This window comes from Alexandromys fortis, unplaced genomic scaffold, assembly GCF_014885135.2.
Source record: "Alexandromys fortis isolate MF-2015 unplaced genomic scaffold, M_Fortis_MF-2015_v1.1 scaffold_237, whole genome shotgun sequence".
NCBI classification, from domain to species: Eukaryota; Metazoa; Chordata; class Mammalia; order Rodentia; family Cricetidae; genus Alexandromys; species Alexandromys fortis.
Window position 1 is genome coordinate 611,467 of NW_026068137.1, and position 23,659 is coordinate 635,125.

The 23,659-nt window shown below is 42.7% G+C and overlaps 1 protein-coding gene across 3 annotated transcripts in view; it reads right to left on the bottom strand.

The window, feature by feature from the left end:
- The window catches only part of Sh3yl1 (SH3 and SYLF domain containing 1), a 40,025-nt gene extending 16,475 nt beyond the window's left edge, over positions 1-23,550 (bottom strand). The window contains exons 1-7 of one of the 3 annotated variants that reach the window (XM_050126542.1): positions 22,300-22,364; positions 20,381-20,544; positions 13,303-13,413; positions 12,268-12,381; positions 9,223-9,287; positions 3,116-3,228; positions 479-607 (exon numbers count right to left, since the gene is read on the bottom strand). In XM_050126542.1, the coding sequence (XP_049982499.1) occupies positions 479-607; positions 3,116-3,228; positions 9,223-9,287; positions 12,268-12,381; positions 13,303-13,413; positions 20,381-20,544; positions 22,300-22,349 (746 nt within the window). In that variant the 5' untranslated portion in view covers positions 22,350-22,364. Of the gene's footprint in view, positions 1-478; positions 608-3,115; positions 3,229-9,222; positions 9,288-12,267; positions 12,382-13,302; positions 13,414-20,380; positions 20,545-22,299; positions 22,365-23,079 lie in introns of those variants that run through there. The other 2 variants (XM_050126543.1, XM_050126544.1) reach the window with 2 other exon arrangements.
- Between the last annotated feature and the right edge of the window lie 109 nt (positions 23,551-23,659).

Here is a 23,659-nt window from a genome sequence, read left to right on the forward strand (position 1 = left end):
GGAGGAACCGGGGGTAGTTGAAAATATTAGTAAGAAAAATGTAATGTTTTGCTTGTTTTTTTTCTCTCTGTTTTATTTTCACAAGCATATACTACTTTTTGACTTATTTCATTATATTTTATGTATTTGCCTGTGTATCTCTGTGTACCACATGCTCACTGGTGCCCTCAAAGGTAAGAAAATGGGATTTATTCCTTGGAACTGGAATTATAGTTGATGATTATGAACCACCACGTGGGTGCTGGAAACCAAACCTAGGTCCTCTGTAAGAGCAACAAGTGCTCTTAACTGCTGTGCCATCTCTCCAGTCCCAAGAAATACTAATTTCATATTTAAAATTTTAAATAAAGGCATTGCTGCATTTAAATGATTATGCAAGTGTACTCATAAACTCCTAAACTAGGACGAATTTTGAAGTATTATTTCCTCATCACACACTTTAAAAAATATCAGTCAAAGTCACTCTGCATGAACTTACTTCCGATTAGTCTCTTTCCTTTCAATCAAACAGCTTCCTTCCAGGGAGATGCCAGCAAAGAGGCCCCGGGATTTGCAGTAAGTGAAGACAGCTGCAGAGCTCCTCAAGGCCACATTTCCTTCCAGGTTCCTACAACAGAGGGCAGACCAGGATGACGGCTCATCACTCGGCCACGGGGTCTATGTTCTCAGGCCATGGACCAGGATGACTGCTCGTCACTCGGCCACGGGGTCTGTGTTCTCAGGCCATGGACCAGGATGACTGCTCGTCATTCAGGGTCTGTGTTCTCAGGCCATGGACCAGGATGACTGCTCACCACTCAGGGTCTGTGTTCTAAGGCCATGGACCAGGATGACTGCTCGTCACTCGGCCACGGGGTCTGTCTTCCTAGGCCATGGTTTTCTTTGTCTAAAGCTTTCAGACGGCTTGAAGAGAAGGCAGTTGTGGGAGAACGTATCACATGAAACAGCTGTAGAAGGGCTGATGGCCTGGTGGGATTGCACTGGAGAGAGACATTTGGGAGCTAGCCCTCTCAACCAGAGAAATGCATCTCAAGAGCACTGAGAGTAAGGATTCTTCTTCCGTAGAACATTTTCAGATGGTTTACTGTTTAACTTCCATAAACAGGTAGCAATTCTAAATCTCTAGCCTGATATACCCAAGAGATGCCCTATCATATGACAAAAGCATCTGTTCAACTATGTTCATAGCAGCATTATTTGTAATAGCCAGAACCTGGAAACAACCTAGATGACCTTCAATGGAAGAATGAATGAAGAAAGTGTGGAATATATACACATTAGAATAATAAACAGCGGTAAAAAACAATGACTTCTAGAATTTTGCATGCAAATGGATGGAAATAGAAAACACTATCCTGAGTGAGGTAACCCAGACCCAAAAAGATGAACATGGGATGTACTCACTCATAATTGGTTTCTAGCCATAAATAAAGGTCACGGAGCCTATAATTGGTGATCCTAAAGAAGCTAAATAAGAAGGTGAACCCAAAGAAAAACATAGTTATCCTCCTGGCTATGGGAAGTAGACAAAATTGCCAGGCAAAAAATTGGGATCTTGGGGGTGGGGTGGGGTGGGGGTAAGGGGAGATGGGGAGAGAAAAGTGAGAGGGGAGGATGGGGGGAACTTGGGGAAACAGAATGATTGGGATAAAGGAAGGTTGGATAGGGGAGCAGGGAAGCACATATCTTAGTTAAGGGAGCCACCTTAGGGCTGGCAAGAGACTTGAACCTAAATTGGCTCCCAGGAGCCCAAGGCGATGATCCCAGTTAGTTCCTTGGGCAGCTGAGGATAGGGAACTTGAAATGACCCTATCCTATAGCAATACTGACGAATATCTTGCATATCACCATAGAACCTTCATCTGATGATGGATGGAGATAGAGACAGAGACCCACACTGGAGCACCAGACTGAGCTCCCAAGGTCCCAATGAGGAGCAGAAGGAGGGAGAACATGAGCAAGGAAGTCAGGACCACGAGGGGTGCACCCACCCACTGAGACAGTGGGGCTATCTATTGGGAGCTCACCAAGGCCAGCTGGACTGCGACTGAAAAACCATGGGATAAAACTGGACTCTCTGAACATAGCAAACAATGAGGGCTGCTGAGAAGCCAAGGACAATGGCACGGGGTTTTGATCCTACCTCATGTTCTGGCTTTGTAGGAGTCTAGCCAGTTTGGATGTTCACCTTCCTAGACATGGACGGAGTGGGGAGGACCTTGGACTTTCCACAGGGCAGGGAACCCTGACTGCTCTTTGGACTGGAGAGAGAAGGGGAGAGGAGCGGGGGGAGGGGGAGAATGGTGGGAGGAGGGGAAGGGAAATGGGAGGCTGGGAGGAGGTGGAAACTTTTTTTTTCTTTTTCTCAATAAAAATATTAAAAAAAAGAAAAGAAATCCTACTTCTTTGTAACACGAACGGGGGCCTGCTTGTTGTTGGGGTTTTTGTCCTGCCTGGTACCCCACAAATGTTTAGCCCCAAAGAAAATCACACATAGGTCTCCATAAATTATAAGCTGATTGGCCCATTAGCTCTAGTCTCTCACTGGCTAACTCTCACATCTTGATTAACCCATTTTTCTGATCTATGTTAGCCATGTGGCTCAGTACCTTTTTTTTTGTTTTATTTATTTATTTTGTTTTGTTTTGTTTTTTCGAGACAGGGTTTCTCTATGGTTTTGGAGCCTGTCCTGGAACTAGCTCTTGTAGATCAGGCTGGTCTCGAACTCACAGAGATCCGCCTGCCTCTGCCTCCCGAGTGCTGGGATTAAAGGCTTGCGCCACCACCGCCCAGCCCGGTGGCTCAGTACCTTTTTCAGTGTGGCAGATCACATCCTGCTGCTTCGGTGATGTAGGCAGGAGTGTGTGTGTGTGTGGGGGGGAGGATCAACTTCCTCCTTCCCAGAATTCTCCTGTTCTCATTGCATCATTTCTACTTCCTGTCTGGTTTTCCCACCTAGACTTCCTGCCTGGCCAATCAACGTTTATTTAAAACATGATTGACAGAATACAGACAATTCTCCCACACCACTTCTTCATTTCCATTCAAATTTCTTCTTAATATGCCCCAAACTGTGACTTTTTAAGTCTTTAGAGTTTAGAATCTATTTACTCACCTGCCCAGGGGCCCGACTGCTACAGTAAAGTTCCCTCCGAGAGTCAGGTTTCCACCCTTTGCAAAGGCTTCTACTGCTCTGTCATAATTCAGAATTATCACCAAATCCGACACCTGAAATGTAGAAACTCGCTCATTTATAAATAATGATTCTGCCCAATGTAGTGGTGTCTACCTTTAATCCTAGCACTTGGGACACACAGGCAGGTCTATCTCCATGTGTTTAAGGCCATTCTGGTCTGCAAATCAAATTCCAGGCTGCTAGCAAGTCTACTATCTCAGCAAACAAAGAGCAGCTCCCCCCACTAATAAAATTTAGCCAGACCTAAATATTGCATAATGTATGCATTGATTTAAACTCAGCTATACCATTTGTAATGTAAACTTTCAATGTAGATGGAAAGCCAGATATGAAGGGATACCATTACTTTGAACAGATAAGGCCAGAAGCCAGCCTTGTACATGTAATGATGGCAATGACCTGTGTGCCATTCAGCCCTCCTGACAAGAGGCAATACAGCTGAGACATTAGCAGTTGCTCTATCTGCAAACTGTCACAGCAATAATCAGAACAGATCAAGACGGTGAAGACAGAATGTGCTTTGATCTCAAAATAAACTTCTACAAAAATCTAGTCTCATAGGATGCAGACAGGGGACTTCATGTCGGACTTCATTCTGAGATGATTTCTGCCCTAACTCTGTGAGTAGCTGCACACTTAACCACCCCGACACTGCATGTTGGGTGTTTGAATGGTGTCAGCTGACTTCCATGAGTAATGCTTAAGGCAGTAACTTATTTCTTCTCTAAATAAGAATAGAAACTAGAATAAGGTTCAAGTGACTGGTTAGGCCAATACAATATAGAGTTTGTTTTTCAAATTCATAATGGCCATAGGAAGTCTAAAGTTAGACAAGAAAAGGGACATCACCCATAATGTGTGAGGCCTCACTGGAGACCACAGTGCTGATCCCCAGTTTTCCTCCCCGTTAGGGTTATGCATTAGGTGGCATATTGATTTGATTTGCTACCCTGAAGTCTTAGCACAGAACCTACGTCACCCAACTGTCAGGAGGATCAGATACCCACATCATCTGTGTCTGTAAAATTGAAGACACAGTGACAGGAACTAAGAAACTGGGCTCAAAATGGAAACTCTTTGGGTATGAACTCCACTAAATGATACTGATAAATGTGCAAGCCCATGTTTTTCTCTGTAATGCTGGCGTGTCCACATAGCCATCCTCCACTGTCTGAGGAAAAGAAATTATTTGTAAGGTCTATATGGCCACAAAACAGTGAAACACCAAAGCCAAGCAGATCCTATAATAAGATACCTTGACTTGTATAGTTTTTTAAATTTTTATAAATGTTTTCTAATCAATGTTTCATTCCATGTACAGAAAAATCTTAGCATCAGAAACATTCATTATATAAGAAGATATGCAAACGTCTTTTCAACTCTTGCCAATTGTTAGGTCCAAAATCCCCCTTTCTCCCCCCCCCCCCCAATAAGGGTACCACTGTCCTAAACAGAAGGACTTTGTCCAGGTAAACAGAATGATGAAAGCCTAAAGGTGGGGTTTCTGTTTACAGAAAAACATATCTCCTAAAGCCTACCCTTAACCCTCAAAGATCTTCCCTTAACCTCCCCCAAAGGTCAACTACATTGGTCAAGAGCACCTAGTCTACCCAGAGAGCCTGTATCAACCTGCTGACTGCCATACAAAATATGCTTGCTTTTCCAGCATTTTTCTCATCTCTCTGACCCCCTACCCCAGATAGGGTCTTGGCAGTTTGATCCCCAATAACTCTTTTTGCCCATGGAGCATCACTTACACCAACCACTCTTCTTTGACATATGGACAACGTCTGAGAATGGCAGTGTTAAATGACAGGATGGTTTATTGTTTCTTTATTGTTGCTTGTTTGCTTGCTACAGAGTCTCACTCTGCAGCCAATGCTGGCCTTGAATGTACAATCTTCCTGCCTTGGTCTCCTGAATGCTGGGATTACAGGCCTGTCCATTATACCTCATTTCCTTGTACAATTTTAAGCACTTCCTACAGCAATTAGATAACCGTGTATCACAGGTGCGTGGAGATAACAACCTTCCATTGTTTTGTACATTCACACTCAAAAAAAATGTTCATGTCTTTCCAGAAATGCTATACTATTTGCTGTGCACTGTCTAGTGTAAGTGTTACATCTCTGAGGGAAAAGGTTTCCCCAACAGAACTGTTGCAGTTCTGAGAAAAAGGCATCCTGGCAATATGGTGCCAAGAAATACCACAAAGTCACGCCACACAACAAGTCTCACACAAGAGACTTATTGGGAAAGACATTAAAGAGTGGCAGTCTCTGATCCAGAAAGCAGGGGCAGGGAACTGAGCAGGAGGTAGGCTAATATAGGGTTTCTTGGAGGAGGCATTTTCCAGGGTGGAGATTTCCACAGTGGGATTGGCGGGTTTTCAATGCCAGTGATGGGTGGGTTTTCAAGGTCAGGGACTGGGGAGTTTTGGTGGCTTTTCAAACCTGGAAGCAAGTGTGGACTTTTTACCTCACACTTAGAACAGCTCAGGACAGTTAAGAAAGGTAAAGCAGCTCTGAGAGTCTACTTATGAAAAAGTCAATCTTCTTCTAATTTACATCTGCTTGGTATTTGGTGTCTTTGAAGTAAGGGTAGGCTGATCCTGTGTCCTTTCTGTGATGCCACTAGTGAAACAGTCAACAGTCAAGGGCATATATGTCTATAGCTGAAAATAAAAGCAGAAGTCTTCCTGAGGAAGGCTGAGCAGCAGAGCAACACTGAGATAGTATAAGACAGCACTGGAGAATCTGATAAAAGTTTGAATGCTTTATAAAAAATTTAATTTAAAAGATACAAGTTTTTCAATTAAATAAGTCCTTAAACATAAGAGCTTAAAAATGACAGTAAAATTTGAGGGATATGTTCTATGGTGTCCTTTCTCTAAACTACTGTTGCGAAATCACATGGGACCTGTGTCAGTTACCTGGGTTGCTAAGGAGGTCTTCCCATAATCTCAAGTCTGGCTCAGGGGTGACCCTTGACAACTGGCAGCTAGTCCCAACTGTGAGCAATGGTAAGAAGCCCGGGGTACTCCTCCTTTGGCTCCTGTTGTGTAACACTGAAACATTCCTTCCTGCCATAAGCTCCTTAAACAGGAAAGCAAACAACTCAAAGTAGCTTCAGGAAGTCCCTGAAACAGACTAGATTCACTAGGCTCCTCCCTGAAAGAGTAAGCAACAAAAACTTAAAAGTCTGCCTCAAATGGGAGGAAGATGAGTAGCAAAGAAGACTCTTGGAGGAGAAAAGCTGCTGTGTGGGCTAAAGTTATGTTTTAATTACTATGCTTAAGAGATCTAGAAAACAAAAAAGGCTTCTAACCTATAAGTCCTACTTCCCCTAAAACAGATAACTTCCTGGAATGCTGGGGGTTGTTCATGTAATACAAGCCATGTATATTCACATCAGTAAACAAGATTGGCTCTCCCAACTGCACACGATGTGCTTGATTACATGTAGGTGGAAGGTACACAGACAAGAAGACAGAGGTGGAAAGTACATAGCCTTGTGGGTTTTACCTCTATAAGCCTCTGCTTAAAGGCAATTTAGGGCTACTCTCTGGGAATCCCAGGTATGAACCTGGCCAGTGTCTACTTTCCTGGCCAGTATTTAATAAACCCTGCTTCAAATTTGGCTCAAAGATTGTGGTAGTGGTCTTCTCAATTGGTGGGATTGTTCCTGCAAAGAAGACTCTTGAGATCATCTAGAAAAAAAGCTAAAACCAAAAGAGCTGTCTTGAGGAGGTTTGGACCAACTGAGGCACCTGCACAGGGCACCCTCCAGCCTGCTGAGCTGTCTACAGGCTGCATTTGCTGCCGGTCTGCAGCTTTGTGAGCTGGCACCCATGCTGGGGTGGACTTTGATGACGCACCTGTCTCTGAGTCATTTCTGCTCCTGTAATAACCCTTACCCACGTTACTGGAAATAACTGCAATAAAACTCACTGGTTCACCAAGCTGGACTTTGGTGCTGTCTGTGTTTTGGTCTGTTGTGGGTTCCCTATTTGGAGCGAGTAGATGTGTATTGCATCTTCCCAAGAAAAGTTGTCACACAGCACTCCACACTCACACCTCACAGAAGACACATTGTCTTTTTCTTCCTATTCTCCCTCACTCACCACCCTCGCCCCTTGGCTCTGTCTGGAAGCTATGCAACTTCCCTCTGGTCTTGTTATTTCAGGAATTCATACATTTCTCACACCTAATTCTGAGGCATGGCTGTTCTCACCACACAAATCAGATATAGGGACTGTCTCACATCGTCCAGTCGTCACTAAGAAGCTCTATTCTTGGGTGTTTGAAGACTAAACTCTGAGCTCTGACAATAAAGGCCCAGTAATATTCCCTCTGTAAAAGACTGAGTTGGCTGGTGCCCCTACAGCTGTCAGATTCCAATGACAAAAATTCAGTAGTTTGTAGTGAGAGCTCTGTCAGTGAGATTATTCTAAGATAGGCTGAAGGCAGTGTCATTTTTTAGTGCTTTGGACTTTACTGGCATTTTCCTATAAAGAAAATGTTAAATGTACTGAACACAAATCATGGCATTATCTCCTTACATACTGACTTTCAAAACTGTTACTGCTTAGAACAGATTACCCATTAGGAAAACAATGGGAGGGAATGTTGTGATCACTGAATAAATGTGTTGATGATGTGCTGTCTGGTCCTGTTCACCCCACCCCCGCCCAGCTCTTTCTAGGCATTTCCAAGCTTGCTTCTTCTGAGATAAGCCTTTTTACCTTCTTGGGACTCCTCTGTCCTAACCCTGGATAATCTTATCAATTATCAATTATATGTACACATCAAACCAAGGAAAAAGAACAACTTGATGACATCATTTCCCAAATTCCTTTGGATATCTAGGTTTCATGGTGTTCTGTTTAATGTTTTAATAGCTACTATAAGTTTTAAAAAGGCCAAAAGGGAAAAAAGATTAGAGGTTTGACTGAAAAAGGAGCCAAGATCTCCAAGTCTCATAGACTCATTATATTATCGGTAACTTGATGTGTTTGTAAGATGGGGAATACTTATTAAGGTTTCATGTTGTGTGCCCCCATCTGCAGACAAACACAAACTGGCTACAGATATGTAGGTAACTGCGTTTCATTTTATAGAGATTAAATGTCTTTTGGGCACTGATAATGCTGAAAAATGTCATATGCTTAGCTCACTGAAAAGCTGTTTCTGGAGAGAGGTTTTGGCTCACCCACTTCAGACCCAAGCATGTTTGTCTCAGAGTTTCCTCCAGAGATTCTGTTCTGGGTCAGGTTGGCCCCTTGACTCTGTGACAGGGAAGAGAACAGAACAGCCCAAGAAAAAGGCACTGTATGCTTAAGAACAGCTAAGAAATAAACTACTTTCAGATCAAGGTCACCATTATTGATCTCAAGACATACAGGTGCCTATAATAATGGGATGCATATACACAGGAAGGATAAAAGGAACTCTCTGTCTAAAGTCTTTCAAAAATACCTCCAGCATCGCAGTCAGCTAAATTATCTTGGGTGCTATAAACATCAATTTATCCCACATGCTGTAGAAATCATAAAAACTACCTTATGTTTTCTCTGAGGTTTACTTGGAAACTTACAAATCCTAAAGGTTTATCTGTAAGTACACAGGCAATATTAAGGAACAGGGGTAGTGACATCAGGACTGGAAGTCTAGGTAGCTGATCTGTAGGAAACTACCAGGAGAAGGCACTGGGGGCCACAGCTGCTGGGAACACTGCCTCCAAGGTTCCAAAGTGCTGTACATGGTGCAGATAAAACCCAGAAAAGCAGAACTCAAAGGCTTTGTGTTTATGTTATCTTGAATATATACAACAGTTTATAGAGAAGACCAAAGACAGACAAATTCATAGAATGAGAGGGACAGAGAGAAGAGGAGCGGCGAGCGAGAGGGAAGCAACCTTCCACAGGTGTAAGAAGCAAAGTAAGGGCACAAAGAAGCCTTAGTTCCATCGTGCTGGGTTTGGGCAGCCTTTGGGGATCGTGGCAATGGCGTTGACAGCCCACTTACCTCTATTCCTATTTCAAATCCTCCACCAAGGCCAGCAATCCCAATGGCTGAAGGTGCAGACCATTCTGACAAAAACAGACAAAGACATTGTAACATAAAACATCTGTCATATGAAGAAAAATAATATTTTTTCAAAAGGCTCATATATCTTGTACTTTATAATCTTTTAAAACTTAAAGTTTTTTTAAAGATATTAAGTACTAACCAAGATTGTCATACTCACAAATTCATGTGTCACATGCTTTTCCTAATAAATCATATTAAACTAAATTGTGATCCTATTATCTACTTAACATATACGATATCTGATAATTTCTACTATCAGTATTTTTAAAACTTAACTGCTGAGCTTTGGGTCACAATTGTATCATAGACAGAAGTGATTAAGAGTCAAGAGTTTGTCTCAATCACTACCAGAGATGGGTCACACAACTCTATTGTGTGGCCGTGACTACTGGTCTCGGCTTCTCTGTGCACAAGAAGTTTCCTTTATAACTGTAAACTAAGCACAGAAATTCAACTTGGAATTTTAGGACTGGTGTGTACTTACTTTTCCTGTATAGAAACAAATCTAGGAAAACAATTTTTATTTTGGTATTGAGAGTGTTGATAAATGACACTTCTTCTGTGCTGACCTTCCTTTGCAATGGAGCATATCCTAGGCAAGCATTAATTATGGATACGTGTAGAATTAACCTGCCAGTGTTTGAAGAGTTTTGATTATAGGATCCAGTGCCTGAAACTCCCAAAGCTGCTTTCCACGCCTATGCTGAGAAATGCCTACTTTCCAGACCTGTTTTCTGGGATCAGGAATTTGCCTGCCTTATTGGGGCAGCCTCTCGGCTAGTCTCTGCAGCTGTATAGCAGCTGTTCTGGAAGATGGGGCAAAGAAATTTTGCTTCTGAAAATAATAGAAAAACGGAGTGCGGTTGGGAGCAGGGGTGGAGAGGTTGGTAGAGGCAGACCCTCACTTTTTAGTGACAAAGCTGTCTTGTCAGTGGATAGCAGACAAATCTGCAGAGCTGTCCTGTGGAGGTTAGTCCGCCACTAACAAGGACCCTCTCGGAAGGTGCCAAATCTGTGTTTGGTGTCACTGCTGAGATGTCTACCCTTGAGCATTTGGGCAATATGTAAAAAAAAAAAAAAAAAAAAAAAAAAAAAAAAAAAAAAGAGAGAGAGCTTCATATTTTCCAATTTTTAAATATTTAAGATTTTATTATTTTAAAATGTGACAATTACAAAAAACAAACTAACTAACTGAAGTGGTTAAGGCCTTTTATTAAAGAGCCAGCAAAAGCAAAGTGGCTGGTGGCCACAGCACTGGAGTTACAATGAACCCTAAGACCCAAGGCCACCCTGAGCTATGAAAATAGCTACGACTGTTGGCAGAGAACCCCACTGTCTCTGCAGAAACAATGCCTCCAACCCAGGGACATGTTTACCAATACCTGCGCTTACACCTGAAGGTATAAGTGACTGCTGTTAAAACAGTTACTGACAGAACAATGTGTTCCCTTACATGAGGAGCAGCACAGGTCAAGCTGAAAAGGCACCTTAGTTGGTTCTGATATATATATTACAAGCACTGTTTCTTAGGATTCTTAGCAAATGCATTTCGGATTTGGCTCTGACAAATCAAACAATAGCTTTTAGCCTATAAAGAAATGTTGTCTTATTGTTATTGCTACTCAAAGAAACACATATAGTTATCCTCCTGGATACTGGAAGCAGACAAGATCGCCAGGCAAAAGTTGGGAGCAGGGGGGTTGGGGTGGGCTAGGGGAAAGGGGAGAGAGAAGGGAGAAGGGAGAAGGGGGGGATTGGGGAGAGCTTGGGGGAATGGGATAATTGAGATGGAGGAAGCGTGGATATGGAAGCAGGGAAGAAGATATCTTAACTAGGGAGCCATTTTAGGGTTGGCTAGAGTCTTGGCTCTAGAGGGGTTCCCAGGTGTCCAAGGGGATTTCCCCAATTAGGTCCATGGGCAGCCGAGGAGAGGGTGACTGAACTGGCCTTCTCCCGGACACACTGATGAATATCTTGCATTTCACCATAGAACCTTCATCTGGCGAGGGATGGAGATAGAGACAGAGACCCACATTGGAGCACTGGACTGAGCTCCCAAAGCTCAGATGAAGAACAGAAGAAGGGAGAATATAAGAAAGGAAGGCAGGACGGTGAGGGGTGCATCCACCCATGGAGACTGTGGAACTGATCTAGTGGGAACTCACCAAGGCCAGCTGGACTGGGACTGATGGAGCATGTGATCAAACTGGACTCTCTGAATGTGGCTGACAATGACGGTGGACTGAGAAACCAATGATAATGACACTGGATTTTGACTCTACTGCATGTACTGGCTTTTTGGGATCTTAGTCTGTTTGGATGCACACCTTCCTAGGATGGAGTGGGGGGGCTTGGACTTCCCACAAGGCAGGGCACCCTGACTTCTCTTAGGACTGGAGAGCGAGAGGGAGGGGGAATGGAGGGAGTGAGAGGGAAATGGGAGGATGGGAGTGTTATGGGAGCTCCTTCTGCTCCTTCAGCCAATAGCTGTTGAGATACCAGCCCACTGGGGTGTGGCCTCTCTCTCTTTAAAAAAGCGGCCACTTTCCTCTCCTCCCTCTCTTGCTTCCTCCTCCACTTCTGGCAACTAGACTCCCTTCCTGATTGAGCAGAGGGCTGTGGTCTGGGACAGTGATCTGTACGTTTTTTCCCCTTTAAATAAATAACCATTCTATTAATCATAATTCCAAACTGGTGTGGGATTGTTTGTGATTTACGCCTTCATGAGAGGAGGTGGAAATTTTAAATAAATAAATTAATTAAAAAAAAGAAATGTTATAACATGGTTCGGCTAGGAGGAGCGGGGTAGGTCTTCAAATGTCACTATCTTCCAGAAAAACAAAGAAGTTTACATATTACATTCATAAACAGAAGAAACTGGCTTTTCCACAAAATTGAGGAGTAAGAACTCACATTCAATAAGAGAAATGCAGAACACAGAACACAGAAGATTTAAGGTCTCCACCAGTACCAACTTACTTCCATCTGGAAGACGCGCCAGGACAATCCCACTGCCTCCCCTGGCTGTCACCAGGAATCCAGCTTTAATCACAGACAACACTGCAAGTCCTTTTGCTTTTGCAATCACGTGGGCTGCAAACAAACAAAATAGCAATGACTGAGGGGCCGCTGGCGACTGAGCTTTGATATTAGAGCTATATAGCTGAATTCATTATTAATAAGAAATTTTGGATTTGACAACAAAATTAAATGATTCGTCTTTTCGAAAGATTTTCTTTTAAACTCATGATCTGTTTGAACTACTACTTTATACTGAAACTCTAATTCTCCTTACAATACCAGTTTGTTCCCATTTCAGAGTTCACTTAAAATGAGAGCTATAACTGCAGGTATCCACCAAAGCCACAGCATCACCCTTATTCACTCTGCTTAGTGGCAAGGGAGACCTGAGTTTGGTGAGCGACATCAGCACATGTGTGGACACAGGAGTTAAAGCCGCACCCTCAGCACCTGCTGTGTATCATTTCAGAGTTAACGCTATCATTGATGATGGCTTTGGACAAAAATAACAGCGTCATTTAGGAGAATAGGAAGCCACTTATGGAATTCATCAGAAGTACAGACCAAATTCTCTTTAGTGCCTTATATCTCTTTATGTGCTTACACACATAAAAGATATTGCTATTGTAAATACAATTTCCCTATTTGCGAAAAAAAAATTGTGAAGTGCTTTAAAAAGCTTGAATCATAAAAATTTACCTGAGAGGTTAGTGAGTAGTTTTGAAAGTCTGTTTGCAAATTCCCCTCAAATTGAATTTTAAAAAAACTGAAGGGAGCAGAGACTCCAGGGTTTAGGCTGGCACCTCGAAGCAAAGTGAGGGAGGATTTTTCTGTTGACTAGCACTTTGTCTGTCTACCAGAAGAGCGCCTGCACAGTGCTGTCCCTCTGAGGGCTGAGACGAGGGTGGTCTAAATGTCTGCTTATTTCCATAGGACAGCTGTGGAGAGATGCTAAGCAATATGGAAGACAAGCATATTTAGAAATTTACCTACCAGGAATAATCTTATCAGGTCCATTTCTGGAAGTTATTTCTGTGAATTCTCTTAATATCTTGGCAGCCTTCTTTGCTTCTGATTTCAGATTAGAAGGTATAGGGTTATTCACTGAAAGATTAAAAAAAATACTACATTAGGGGAAAAAAAATCTGTTTCCAAATGTATTTCAGCTTCATTCTTCTCTCATATGATTAAGTATTTAAAGTCAAAAGTTACCAAAGAGAATGACTTTGAGGCCTCATTTATTGATTAGCTCATCTCTGTTTCCTTAAGTTGTGAAATCTTGCAGATGCTAACACTAAACACTCAAACTCTCACCAATTATGGAAATATAGGATCTTGGTATCCTAGATGAACGCTGACTAGCCTTCTCTCCTTACTAAGTATCTTCTCCTCATAATTACATCGCCTTAGTGTTAATAAAAATTGAATTTGAGCATGAACAAAAGATACACTTCACAATTGTCTTTAATGGATATACAGTTTGATACAGTTTGGCTTTTCTCATCAGAAATTTTGGAGATGGTTGGCCGTCACAAGTAAAACACAGAAATTGAGTTAGTATGTCCAGCAATATATTCCTGCTCTTATACAACATTTTATATTCCCAGTGCAAATGTGTTTTTGTCATAATAGGATGTATGCAACTCTTGAACTCCACAGCATGTTGGAGAAGGTAGACTGTAGTGGTATTGTTTGTGTTTTAACAAATAAAGCTTGCCTGAACATCAGAGTGCAGAGGTGTGCCACTAGGGGCTAGGTGGTGGTGGCACACACCTTTAATCGCAGTTCTTGGGAGTCCCACCCTTTAATCCCAGCACTAGGGAGGTGGAGACAGGAAGGAATATGGTTGGGCAGAGAGAGGAATATAACGAGGGAAAAGGCAAGAGCTTAGGGCAGTCTGAGGTTTGGTGGAGACAGAGGGAGTCTGGAGATGTGGTCTGAGGACAGGATCGCCCCTTTGGTCTGGGCAATAGAGGTAAAAAAAATGCTCTAGTGACTGATGTTCTGCCCCTCAGATTTTTAGCACTAACCGCACATCTGACTCTGGGTTTTTATTATTAATACTAATTAGAATTGGTGCTAGAGTGGACCATTCTCTTGTCTCTGGAAGAGCAAACCTAAGCATGGACAAAGTCCAGGTGAGCTCACCAGCAGTGGTCCTTATCTGATTGTCTGTGGTCATCACATAGTTCAGATGGGAAACTTTGAGGACATCCATACCACCATTTCACCTGGTGATGGAAGCACACTAAAAACAGAAGGAATGACCAAGTAATACAGGTGAGGAAAAGACTCTCATTTAGCAAAGTATAGAGCTGTCAAATTAAACAGTATGGATGCACTTTGGCAGCTGGTGTGTTTGAAATATGTAATTTATTTTAAAAGTGGGAACTGAACTAGAGCCATGGCAGAGTCTTGCTTGTTTTCCTTGGAAGCTAACATTTTGGTTCTTTGTGGCCCAACACAGGAGCATCAGTAAGGATAAAGTTATGGGAAACTCCATCCCAAAAACTGTCAATGGTACTTTTGGGTAGAGAGGTACATCCTCAGTTTACGAAAGCAAAATGAACTGCATATCCTGTGTGTTGTACTCCTTTTCCGTCTCAACAGTATGCGTGGCATTCTGCATTTTATTACCTAGTTTTATTTCAGAGTATTTAAATATTGCTTCTCAAATTTACCTGTCTTGTTGATGAAGTTCGTACAATAGTCCCATCTCCTTTAAACACTAATAGTTTGCCCATCTGCAGCATCAAACTGATTTCTCTCTATCAGTTTTGTCTGTATTTGAATTTCACATAAGTGAAAGTCAGAAGAGTCCAACCTTTCCTAACTACCTTATTTGATACACCATAAAATGAGTGGGAATCATATATGTTGGGCAGAGATCAGAGATTCATCTTTTTGTCTCCTGCCAGGCTGTATTCTTACATGTGAGAACATAATTTAGTCCTCCATATTTTCTGAAACAGTTATGTTGTTCCCAGCTTGGGGCTAATCCAAACTAAACTGCTATAAATATTCCCATGATGATGGTCTGTTGTGCAGTAATGCTTTACTGTTTTGGGGGTCCAATTATATTCACACTACCAAACTACGATCAGTGTGAGGGCCAATGCGGGATTAAAGCTGAACCAGTGCTTCTTTTACAAAGCGTGTTAAGAATTGAAATGGTATCTTGGTGGATTTTCCCTTTGATGAGTATGTAGTATCCTTTCCCATCTCTTTTGATTAGGTTTGAAGTCCATTTTATCAGATACTAAAATGCCTTTATTAGCTTGCTTCCTAGGTCCATTTGCTTGGAATAACTTTTCCATCCTTTTACCCTGAGGTTATGTTAAGATGTGCTTCTTGGATGCAGAAGAAATATGGATCCTGTTTTACTGCCCATTTCGTTAGTCCGAGTCTTCTTATAGGGAAATTAAGAGCGTTGATGTTGAGAGATATCAAAGATCAGATTATTGATTCCTGTTTGTTTACTTATTTATTTATTTGTGGGTGTGTGTGCATGCTTCCATTTTTTTACTTTTCTGCGATTCTTTATTTCCTGTATTTTCTTGGATATAGTTAACCTATTTAGGTTTGAGTTTTCCTTCTAGCATTTTATGTAGGGCTGGATTTGTAGATAAATATTGCTTAAGTTTGGCTTCATCATGGAATATATTATTTTCTCCAAAGTTTTCTGGTTATAATAGTCTGGGCTAACATCTATGGTCTCTTAGAGTCTGTGGGACACCTGTCCAATCCCTTCTGGCTTATAAGAGTTTCCACTGAGAAGTCAAGTGTAATTCTAATAGATCTGCTTTTATATTACTTAAGTCTCCCCCCCCAGCTTTTAATATTTTTTCTTCATTCTGTACATTTAGCATTTGATTATTATGTGCTGAGGGGGTTTTCTTTTCTGGTCCAGGCTATATGGTATTCTGTATGCTTCTTGAATCTTTACAGGCATCTCCTTCTTTAGGTTAGGAATATTTTCTTCTATGATTTTGTTGAGAATATTTTCTGGGTCTTTGAGCTGGGTTTCTACTCCTTCTTGTATTCCTATTAATTCTTTCATAATGTCCCAGATTTTCTGAATGTTTTGTTTCCAGAATTTTTTAATTTAACATTTCCTTTGACCAACGTATCCATTTCTTCTATCATGTCTTCAGTACCTGAGATTCTCTCTTCCATCTCTTGGATTATGTTGGTGAAATCTGCTTCTGTGGTTCCTGCTTGAGTTTCTAAATTTTTCATTTTCAGATTTCCCTCAGTTTTAGGTTTTCTTTATTGATTCTAGTTTTACTTTCAGGTGTAACTGGAGGTTTTTCTCCTGCCTGCTAATTCCTGAAGAGCCACTCTGAGGCTTAATTACAAATTGTTTGGCCTATTAGCTCATACTTATTATTAACTAGCTCTTACAACTTAAATTAACCCATTTCTATTATTTCATATTTTTCCACAAGGCTTGTGGCTTGTTACCTCACATCTCGCTTCTCCAGAGGGCTGCTGGTATTTTCCCATTCCGCCTTCTTTCTCCTTCTATCGCTGCTTAAATTTCTTGCCTGGCTCTATTCTGCCTGATTGTTCAAATCAGCTTCTATGTTAACCAGTGGTAATAAAACATATTCATAGCATACAGAGGGCCATCCCACATCATCCAGGTCTTGAACAGCTTTATTCATCTCCTTCACTCATAAATTTTTGTTAAGGGATTTATTCATTTCATATTTAAGGATCTTTATCATATTTGTAAAGGTTGTTTAAAGGTCTTTTATTGTGCCTCAGCTATGTTGGAATACTCAGGACCTGCTGTGGCAGGGTTGCTATTCTCTAGTGGAGACATATTCTCTGGCCATTATTGTGTTTTTACAGGGGCAAATAAGCATCCGGGATTGGGAAGACTGTAATTCAAGGTGCTGATATCTGTCCTCTTCTTTGTTGGGTGAGGGCTTTGCTCCTTGGTTTTTGTTTCCTCTCTGTTTCTTAGCAGAGAATGTAGTGGCAGTGTTGCCTGCTATGAAATTTTTCTGGGGTCCTAATAGGTGAGGCCACTGGGGTTCTAGATAAACTGTGTTTCTGAGTATTGGGAGCTGACACTTAGGAATGGGGATGGACTAGGTGAGTAGCTGAGGGGGTCAACAGGAAGGCAGAAAGCACGGTGTTCCACCAGGATCTGTTTAGTTATCTGGGAATGGGAGCAGAGTGAGGAGACGTGATAGCAGACGGCCTGGTACAGGACTGAGGATGAGGCTGGGGATTGACTTTAAAGGGAGCAGTGAAGATCTGTTGTTAGCCTGAAGATCTGTTGTTAGCTGGCTTGCTTCCCTGGTCATAATGGCCTGCAGGTTCCCAAAGAAAGACTTTTGAGGTTGGGGGCTGGGGCAAAGCAATGGGTGTGGGGGGGAGTTTGGAGGGGAAGATCTGTGTGAGCCACTGGAGATGAGGACAGTGGGGAAGGGAGGCTGCAGCAGGTATTTTCCTGCAGAGTTGGGGATGAGACTGAGAGATTGTATTTGGAGGCACAGAGGGAAAGGAGAAGATTCGCAGTTAGCCTACCTGGTACCCTGGTCAGAGTGCTTATTTCTATTTGTTATGGTTCTGTTAAAAAAACATATTGCCCATTTAAAAATGTGTATTGTCTTGTTTTTGTAAATTATCCTTACATATAATGAGTATCTAACACCCAAATATAAATAGGTATTTGTGTATATATACACATACATACATCGAATATTTATCAAAATGATTCGTCTGACCATTTTCTCAGTGGCATCATCTTAAACCACAGGGCATCATTTCCTATAATACACTTAAAATCTCCTCCTCTATTTTTGCTTCTCCAATTCCAGATCTATTTGTTTATCTGATTTTTTTCCCCAAATGTGTCACTGAGGGTTTGGTCCTTTTCTTTCAGCCCATACCACCCCTTGTCTCTTTCCGCATGTGGCTGATATTCCTTCAAGTTCACAATATTATTTTTCTTTCAGATATGCCCTTTAAGCAACAGGGAACTCTTTCCTCAAAATGCTATGCCTTCAGCTCCAAATATTCTGCTTGCTTCTCTCCTCTCCATGTCTTTCCTGGTGACATTCATGCCATCTTTTGAGTCCTTGAGCACATTGGACATCCCTGTCTATATCTGCATCATCACTGTCATTTCAAGTCCACCTTGACTGCCTTCTCCAGGTTCCAGGTTACATCTTCCTGTTCAGTCACTTCTAGTAGTTTGAAAAGTGCTAGCCACCTTGACAGTGGCAAGTTATGAATGGAAGGTTATGCCATGCTCTAAGTTCCTTCATGTTGGGTGGCTCGGTAGCTTCAGGCTCTGCCATGTCCTGGCTGACTTCCTTCTGAAACAGTGTTTGATTCCATTTTGAATGCATGAGCCAGGACGACACTTCAGTAACACATCTGAACATGTAGATACCGTTAACTTCCCAGAACCAACAACAAGGCAGACTGATAAACTATCCGTGCAAAGTTAAGAAGTACCGTCTATGAGCTGACTGGCGTAGATTGGGAACACGTGGATGAAACAGATAAAGCAGCTCGGAAAAGCAGGTTCCTGACCTTAAGAATGCATCAGACCAATAAAGGATCCAACCCCCTCATCTGGATAACATAAAAGCTGAGGCATCTAATACCAGTAACGCCCATTGTCCTGTCTGTCTGGGTGTGGGTGTGAGTTCACGCAGGGTTTTTGAAACTCAGAGACACCTTGAGAATGAATTTAGCCTTTAGCGGCCACAGGGGTCTCCAGTCTTAGTGGACTGAAGACAAGATCACTCTCCTAAGTCGGGTACCCCCAAAGGCTATTGTTGAATGAATTCCCACAACAACCCATGATACAGCAGAATCCATCTGCTTATTATCTGACCATTTGGTGAACACACATAGGAAAGACGGATGAAAATCTCCTGTTTCCAGAGCTTCAGCTTAGCACATTCGCTTCTATGGGAGTTCTAATCAAGCCTCCTTGCCGTCAGTTCCCAACTTATACAGACCTGCAACTTGGAGACAAGCCTTGGACTGACCTGTGCCTTGAACCTGCTAAGCTCTGTGTATCTCTAGCTGTTCTTCAAATACACTGGTTAACGCGCTAGTGAGTTTTAACTTTCAACTCGACACAATCTAGAATCACTTGGGAAGACAGTGTTAAAGAGGAATTATCTAGATCAGGGCACGTCTGAGGGGAACTGTCTTAGCTAAGCTATTATGGGTGGCACTATTCCCTGATGTAGGAGTGTCGTATCAATCTGTTGATTTCATTGGCTGAGCAATAAAGAAACTGCTGGCCCTGATAGGTTAAAAGATAGGTGGGCGGAATAAACAGAATAGGATGCTGGGCGGAAGAGGAAGTGAGGTCAGACTCTGCTCGGATTCCAGAGGGACCGGACAGCCGCCATGCTCTGCTCTCCCAGGCAGCTGCAACCCACGATGGACTTAGGCTAGAATCTTCCCGGTAAGCGCACCTTGGGGTGCTTACACACATCATTAGAAATGGGCTAGTCCAGGTGCGAGAATTAGCCTGTAAGGGCTAGAGTTCATGGGCCAAGCAGTTCTTAAATGAATACAGTTTGTGTGTTGTTATTTCGGGCATGAGCTAGCCAAGCGGCCGGGGTGTTGGGGACGCAGCCCCGCCGCTCCTATTTCAACAATTCCCCAGGTGGGGGCTCCTGAACAGTAAGAGAAGAGAAAGCTATGGGAAAATAAGTCAGCAAGATTTCATGCATTTGTTTCGCTCTGCTCTTGACTACAGATACGATGTGACCAACTGCTTTCAACTACTGTGACTTCTCTGCTACAACAGACTGCAACATGGACTTGCGAGCAGAAAAGAGACTTTTTCTCCCCTAAGACGTCTTGCATCAGGGTGGGTTGCTTTAGGATATATGTGGTTCCAGGGAGGGCTTCAGCAAGTCAGCTGAATTACAGAAGTACCAGGGATTCTGTGGAACTTTCTGTAAGATCATATTGCCTGATCAGTTACAGGCAGCAAATTCCTGTCAGAAAGAACAGGTGTGAACTGAAGCTTTGGATAGAGATCCTAGTTCCTGTACTCAGCCTCAAATCTTGAGCCTCTCACGTTTCCGTTTTGCTGTAACGACAACAGAGCATGGATATGGACATCCTGTCAATGGTCCTGCTGAGTGACCGCAATATCTCCGCACCTTCACATCGCAATCGGGATCTGAATACCCAGAAAAGCCGCTCAGTTCCAAAGTCAAGCAAACTATAAGGTTTTCGTTTCTGAAGAGAAAAGTGAATACAGAATTTCAAGCCAAGAAAGTAAATTTATTTCAGAAGCAACTAAAATATTTGAATATTTTTGAATTTTCAAATGTCAAATTATTGATATATTAAGGAGAGTTTTTAAAAGTTGGGAGGAGCTGGGCGGTGGTGGTGCACGCCTTTAATCCCAGCACTCGGGAGGCAGAGGCAGGCAGATCTCTGTGAGGCCAGCCTGGTCTACAAGAGCTAGTTTCAGGACAGGAACCAAAAAAAGCTACAGAGAAACCCTGTCTCAAAAATCCAAAAATAAAAAAAATAAAAATAAAAATAAAAGTTGGGTGGAAAATTTTGCTTTGTTAACCTTATAGCTTCAGTGAACTTAAGATCTGGAAATCATTTTACATACTGACAATTTATTAATAACTCAGGATAGGGGCCAAAAAATGTCATTCATATCTTACTCTGAATAAATTTCCACTGGAGTAATGAAGCTGATCACTACTTCGAAACTAGAACCAGGGTCAAGACAAAAAACCTGGAGATCAAAGGTCCACTCCTTCTTTTCCTATTAGTGTATGAGATCATAAATTAATAGCACCAACAACCAACTCTCAAAAAACATCAACGCTCTCAAACAAATAAAAACAAACATCAACAGAATATAAAAAACAGTCCATATAGGAAAGGGATATCTAAAAGTGGCTTTCTAAATTTTCATTCTGTATTAATCCATGTCTTAAAATTTTAATTTGCAAGGATAATTTGCTAAGCTGATAAAAATCAGTCATCAAAGGACTAAGAGCACAACTAGGTTTATATACTATTCAGAACAGTTGATAAAACCGTCCTAAAAACAAGTCAAATATCTCAAGAGACTCTGAAGGGCTGCCTTTCTTGCGGAGCCCAGCTTTAAAACACTGATGTTGGCAGCTTCCACCTTTGTTTCTAGATCAATGCAATCTTTCCGAGGCTTGAGTTTTAACTGCCTATTTTGTCTTAAGGACACCAAGTTTGTCAAATCAGTAATTCAGAACCTCTGTTCCTGGACAGACCATGAACCTCCTTCAGTAAATTTTACTGCTTTTCCCTCTCTCGCACCTGGCTGTGGATGGGAATAGAGCTGGGAGCAACAGACAGAGAATCTTTGCCTTCTACCTGCTGCCCAGAGAAATTCAGGGAGTTGTTGACTTAGGACAGGATCATAGATACATGCTTATCTGTCATTTGTAAAAAAATGGAAAAAAAAAAAAATTGTTTTAGACCTTAAACAAGAATCCTATCATTTCCCACCACCATTTGCAATTCAGTGAACAGACAAGGACCTATGGCTCTTAGTACTCACAGTATGCAAATTTTACCTTTAACTACTATCAGCTTTTTACTTTGAAACACTAAATACTTATTTTTTTAATAGGGAGAAATCTGAGAATAAAAATAAAAAGAATAAATGTATCGAAGTTTTTTTTAACTTTTTTTAAAGTCAAAAAAGTCGAAGAGTAGTATTGACTCATTTCAGAAAAACTGAACATAGAGACCCAATAACAATTTCTCCTTAATTAAGATGCCATAGACATGATGGAAGTTACTACTTACTCCACTTGAACCTCCAACACAGCAATTTACAAACCGCCAGATGCTACTATGGTATTTCAATAACAGGCCGCAGAGTAGAATAAAACAGCACCTTAAAACCAGCCCTGTTAGTCTCTAAACTTTGTGTGCAGCTTTACTGACTCAGTAATCCAAACATTTCCTCATAGCTCATGGAAGTACCTGAGCCACAGAACCTGTTCGCTTGATAAACACAGAGCAGGGCAGGGCATTCCTGCGGATGAAGGTGGCTTCTCAAGTTTTTCTTCCCTGCTCTGCCTTAGCGGGGCAGTGGGTAGCATTTGTTGAAGTGAAGACAGCACATTTCACAGTTGAGATAACTGCTCAGAGCTCGAAAAAGGAACATACAAGGCATTACATTGAAAGGCGCAGCACCCGGGGCACTCTCCACCCCACCCCCCTTATCAGGGCGTTGCAGAACCAGTGGCCCTGTGGGAAAGACCTGACACCTCTTCTTCTGGAAGCCCCAAACCCCTGTGAGACCCTTGCCTAAGGGAATATCCCTTCCCAGAGACCCCGTTTTCACGAAAGCCCTACACAAATCTCGGTTCTGCATCAAAGGTGCAGCTCTTCCCATCTGTGTCACGTACACAGGATGCCGTTTCTCAAAACAATTTGAAACCCAAGGTGGTAAAATATCAGCTACCAGAGAAATAATAACAAAATGAAAATCAGTCTTCAAAACTGGAAATGCAGGAGGCGTTGTTCGGTAAAGGGTTTGACAACGACTGTGGTTCATTCACAGTCAACCAAAACCTTCACGACCGAGAGCGTAGGAACTATTCTTGAGTTCTGAGGATTTGCCAAAGGATCTGTGGAGTGTGAACTTGGTGCGTGCGCACAGACAACCCAGGGACTTGTCTGCTTCATTGCCTTTCACAAAGCGCTTTGTAAGAGTGACCACAGTACCGACTTGCCCCAGCCGCTCAGACCCGTACTCACTGATGCCCGCCGCTCCGCAGGACGCCGGAGCTCCTCACAGCAGCCCAGGAAGAGGAAGGGTTCTCCTTGGCCAGCCTATCCCGTAGGACCCGCCCAACGGGCACGCACCTGACCCAGGTGAGGGAATAGGTGTACGCCCTGCTGCTGCCAATGCGATCCCAGTCCTAGAACCTTGCTCAGAACGTAGCCCAATCGCGTCCACCTGCCTCATTCCTCTGGCACCTTCTAAACCACCCCCTCTTTTTAATCGGGAGAACGCATTGCTTGAGCAGCGGCGTAGCCGTGGGTCGGTGGTCCAACGGGGGGAGGAGGGGTCCCTTGCCGGAAGGGCGGTACCTCCGAGCAGAGGAGCGCCGCCCAGGGAGGGTCCGCAAGCCACTCTTCTAGAGCTCATTGGCCGCCCTGGCACGTCCTAATCCGCCCTGCACAACACCGTGCCATTGACCTTCTCTGCGTTCACTCCGCCCCCTGTCCCTTAGGCGTGGGACCACAACCCAGCCCAGATACAACTCCAGACCCTGGGGCCAGCCCCGCCCACCAACCCCGCCCACCCGACACGCCCACAAAGCCACGCCCATCC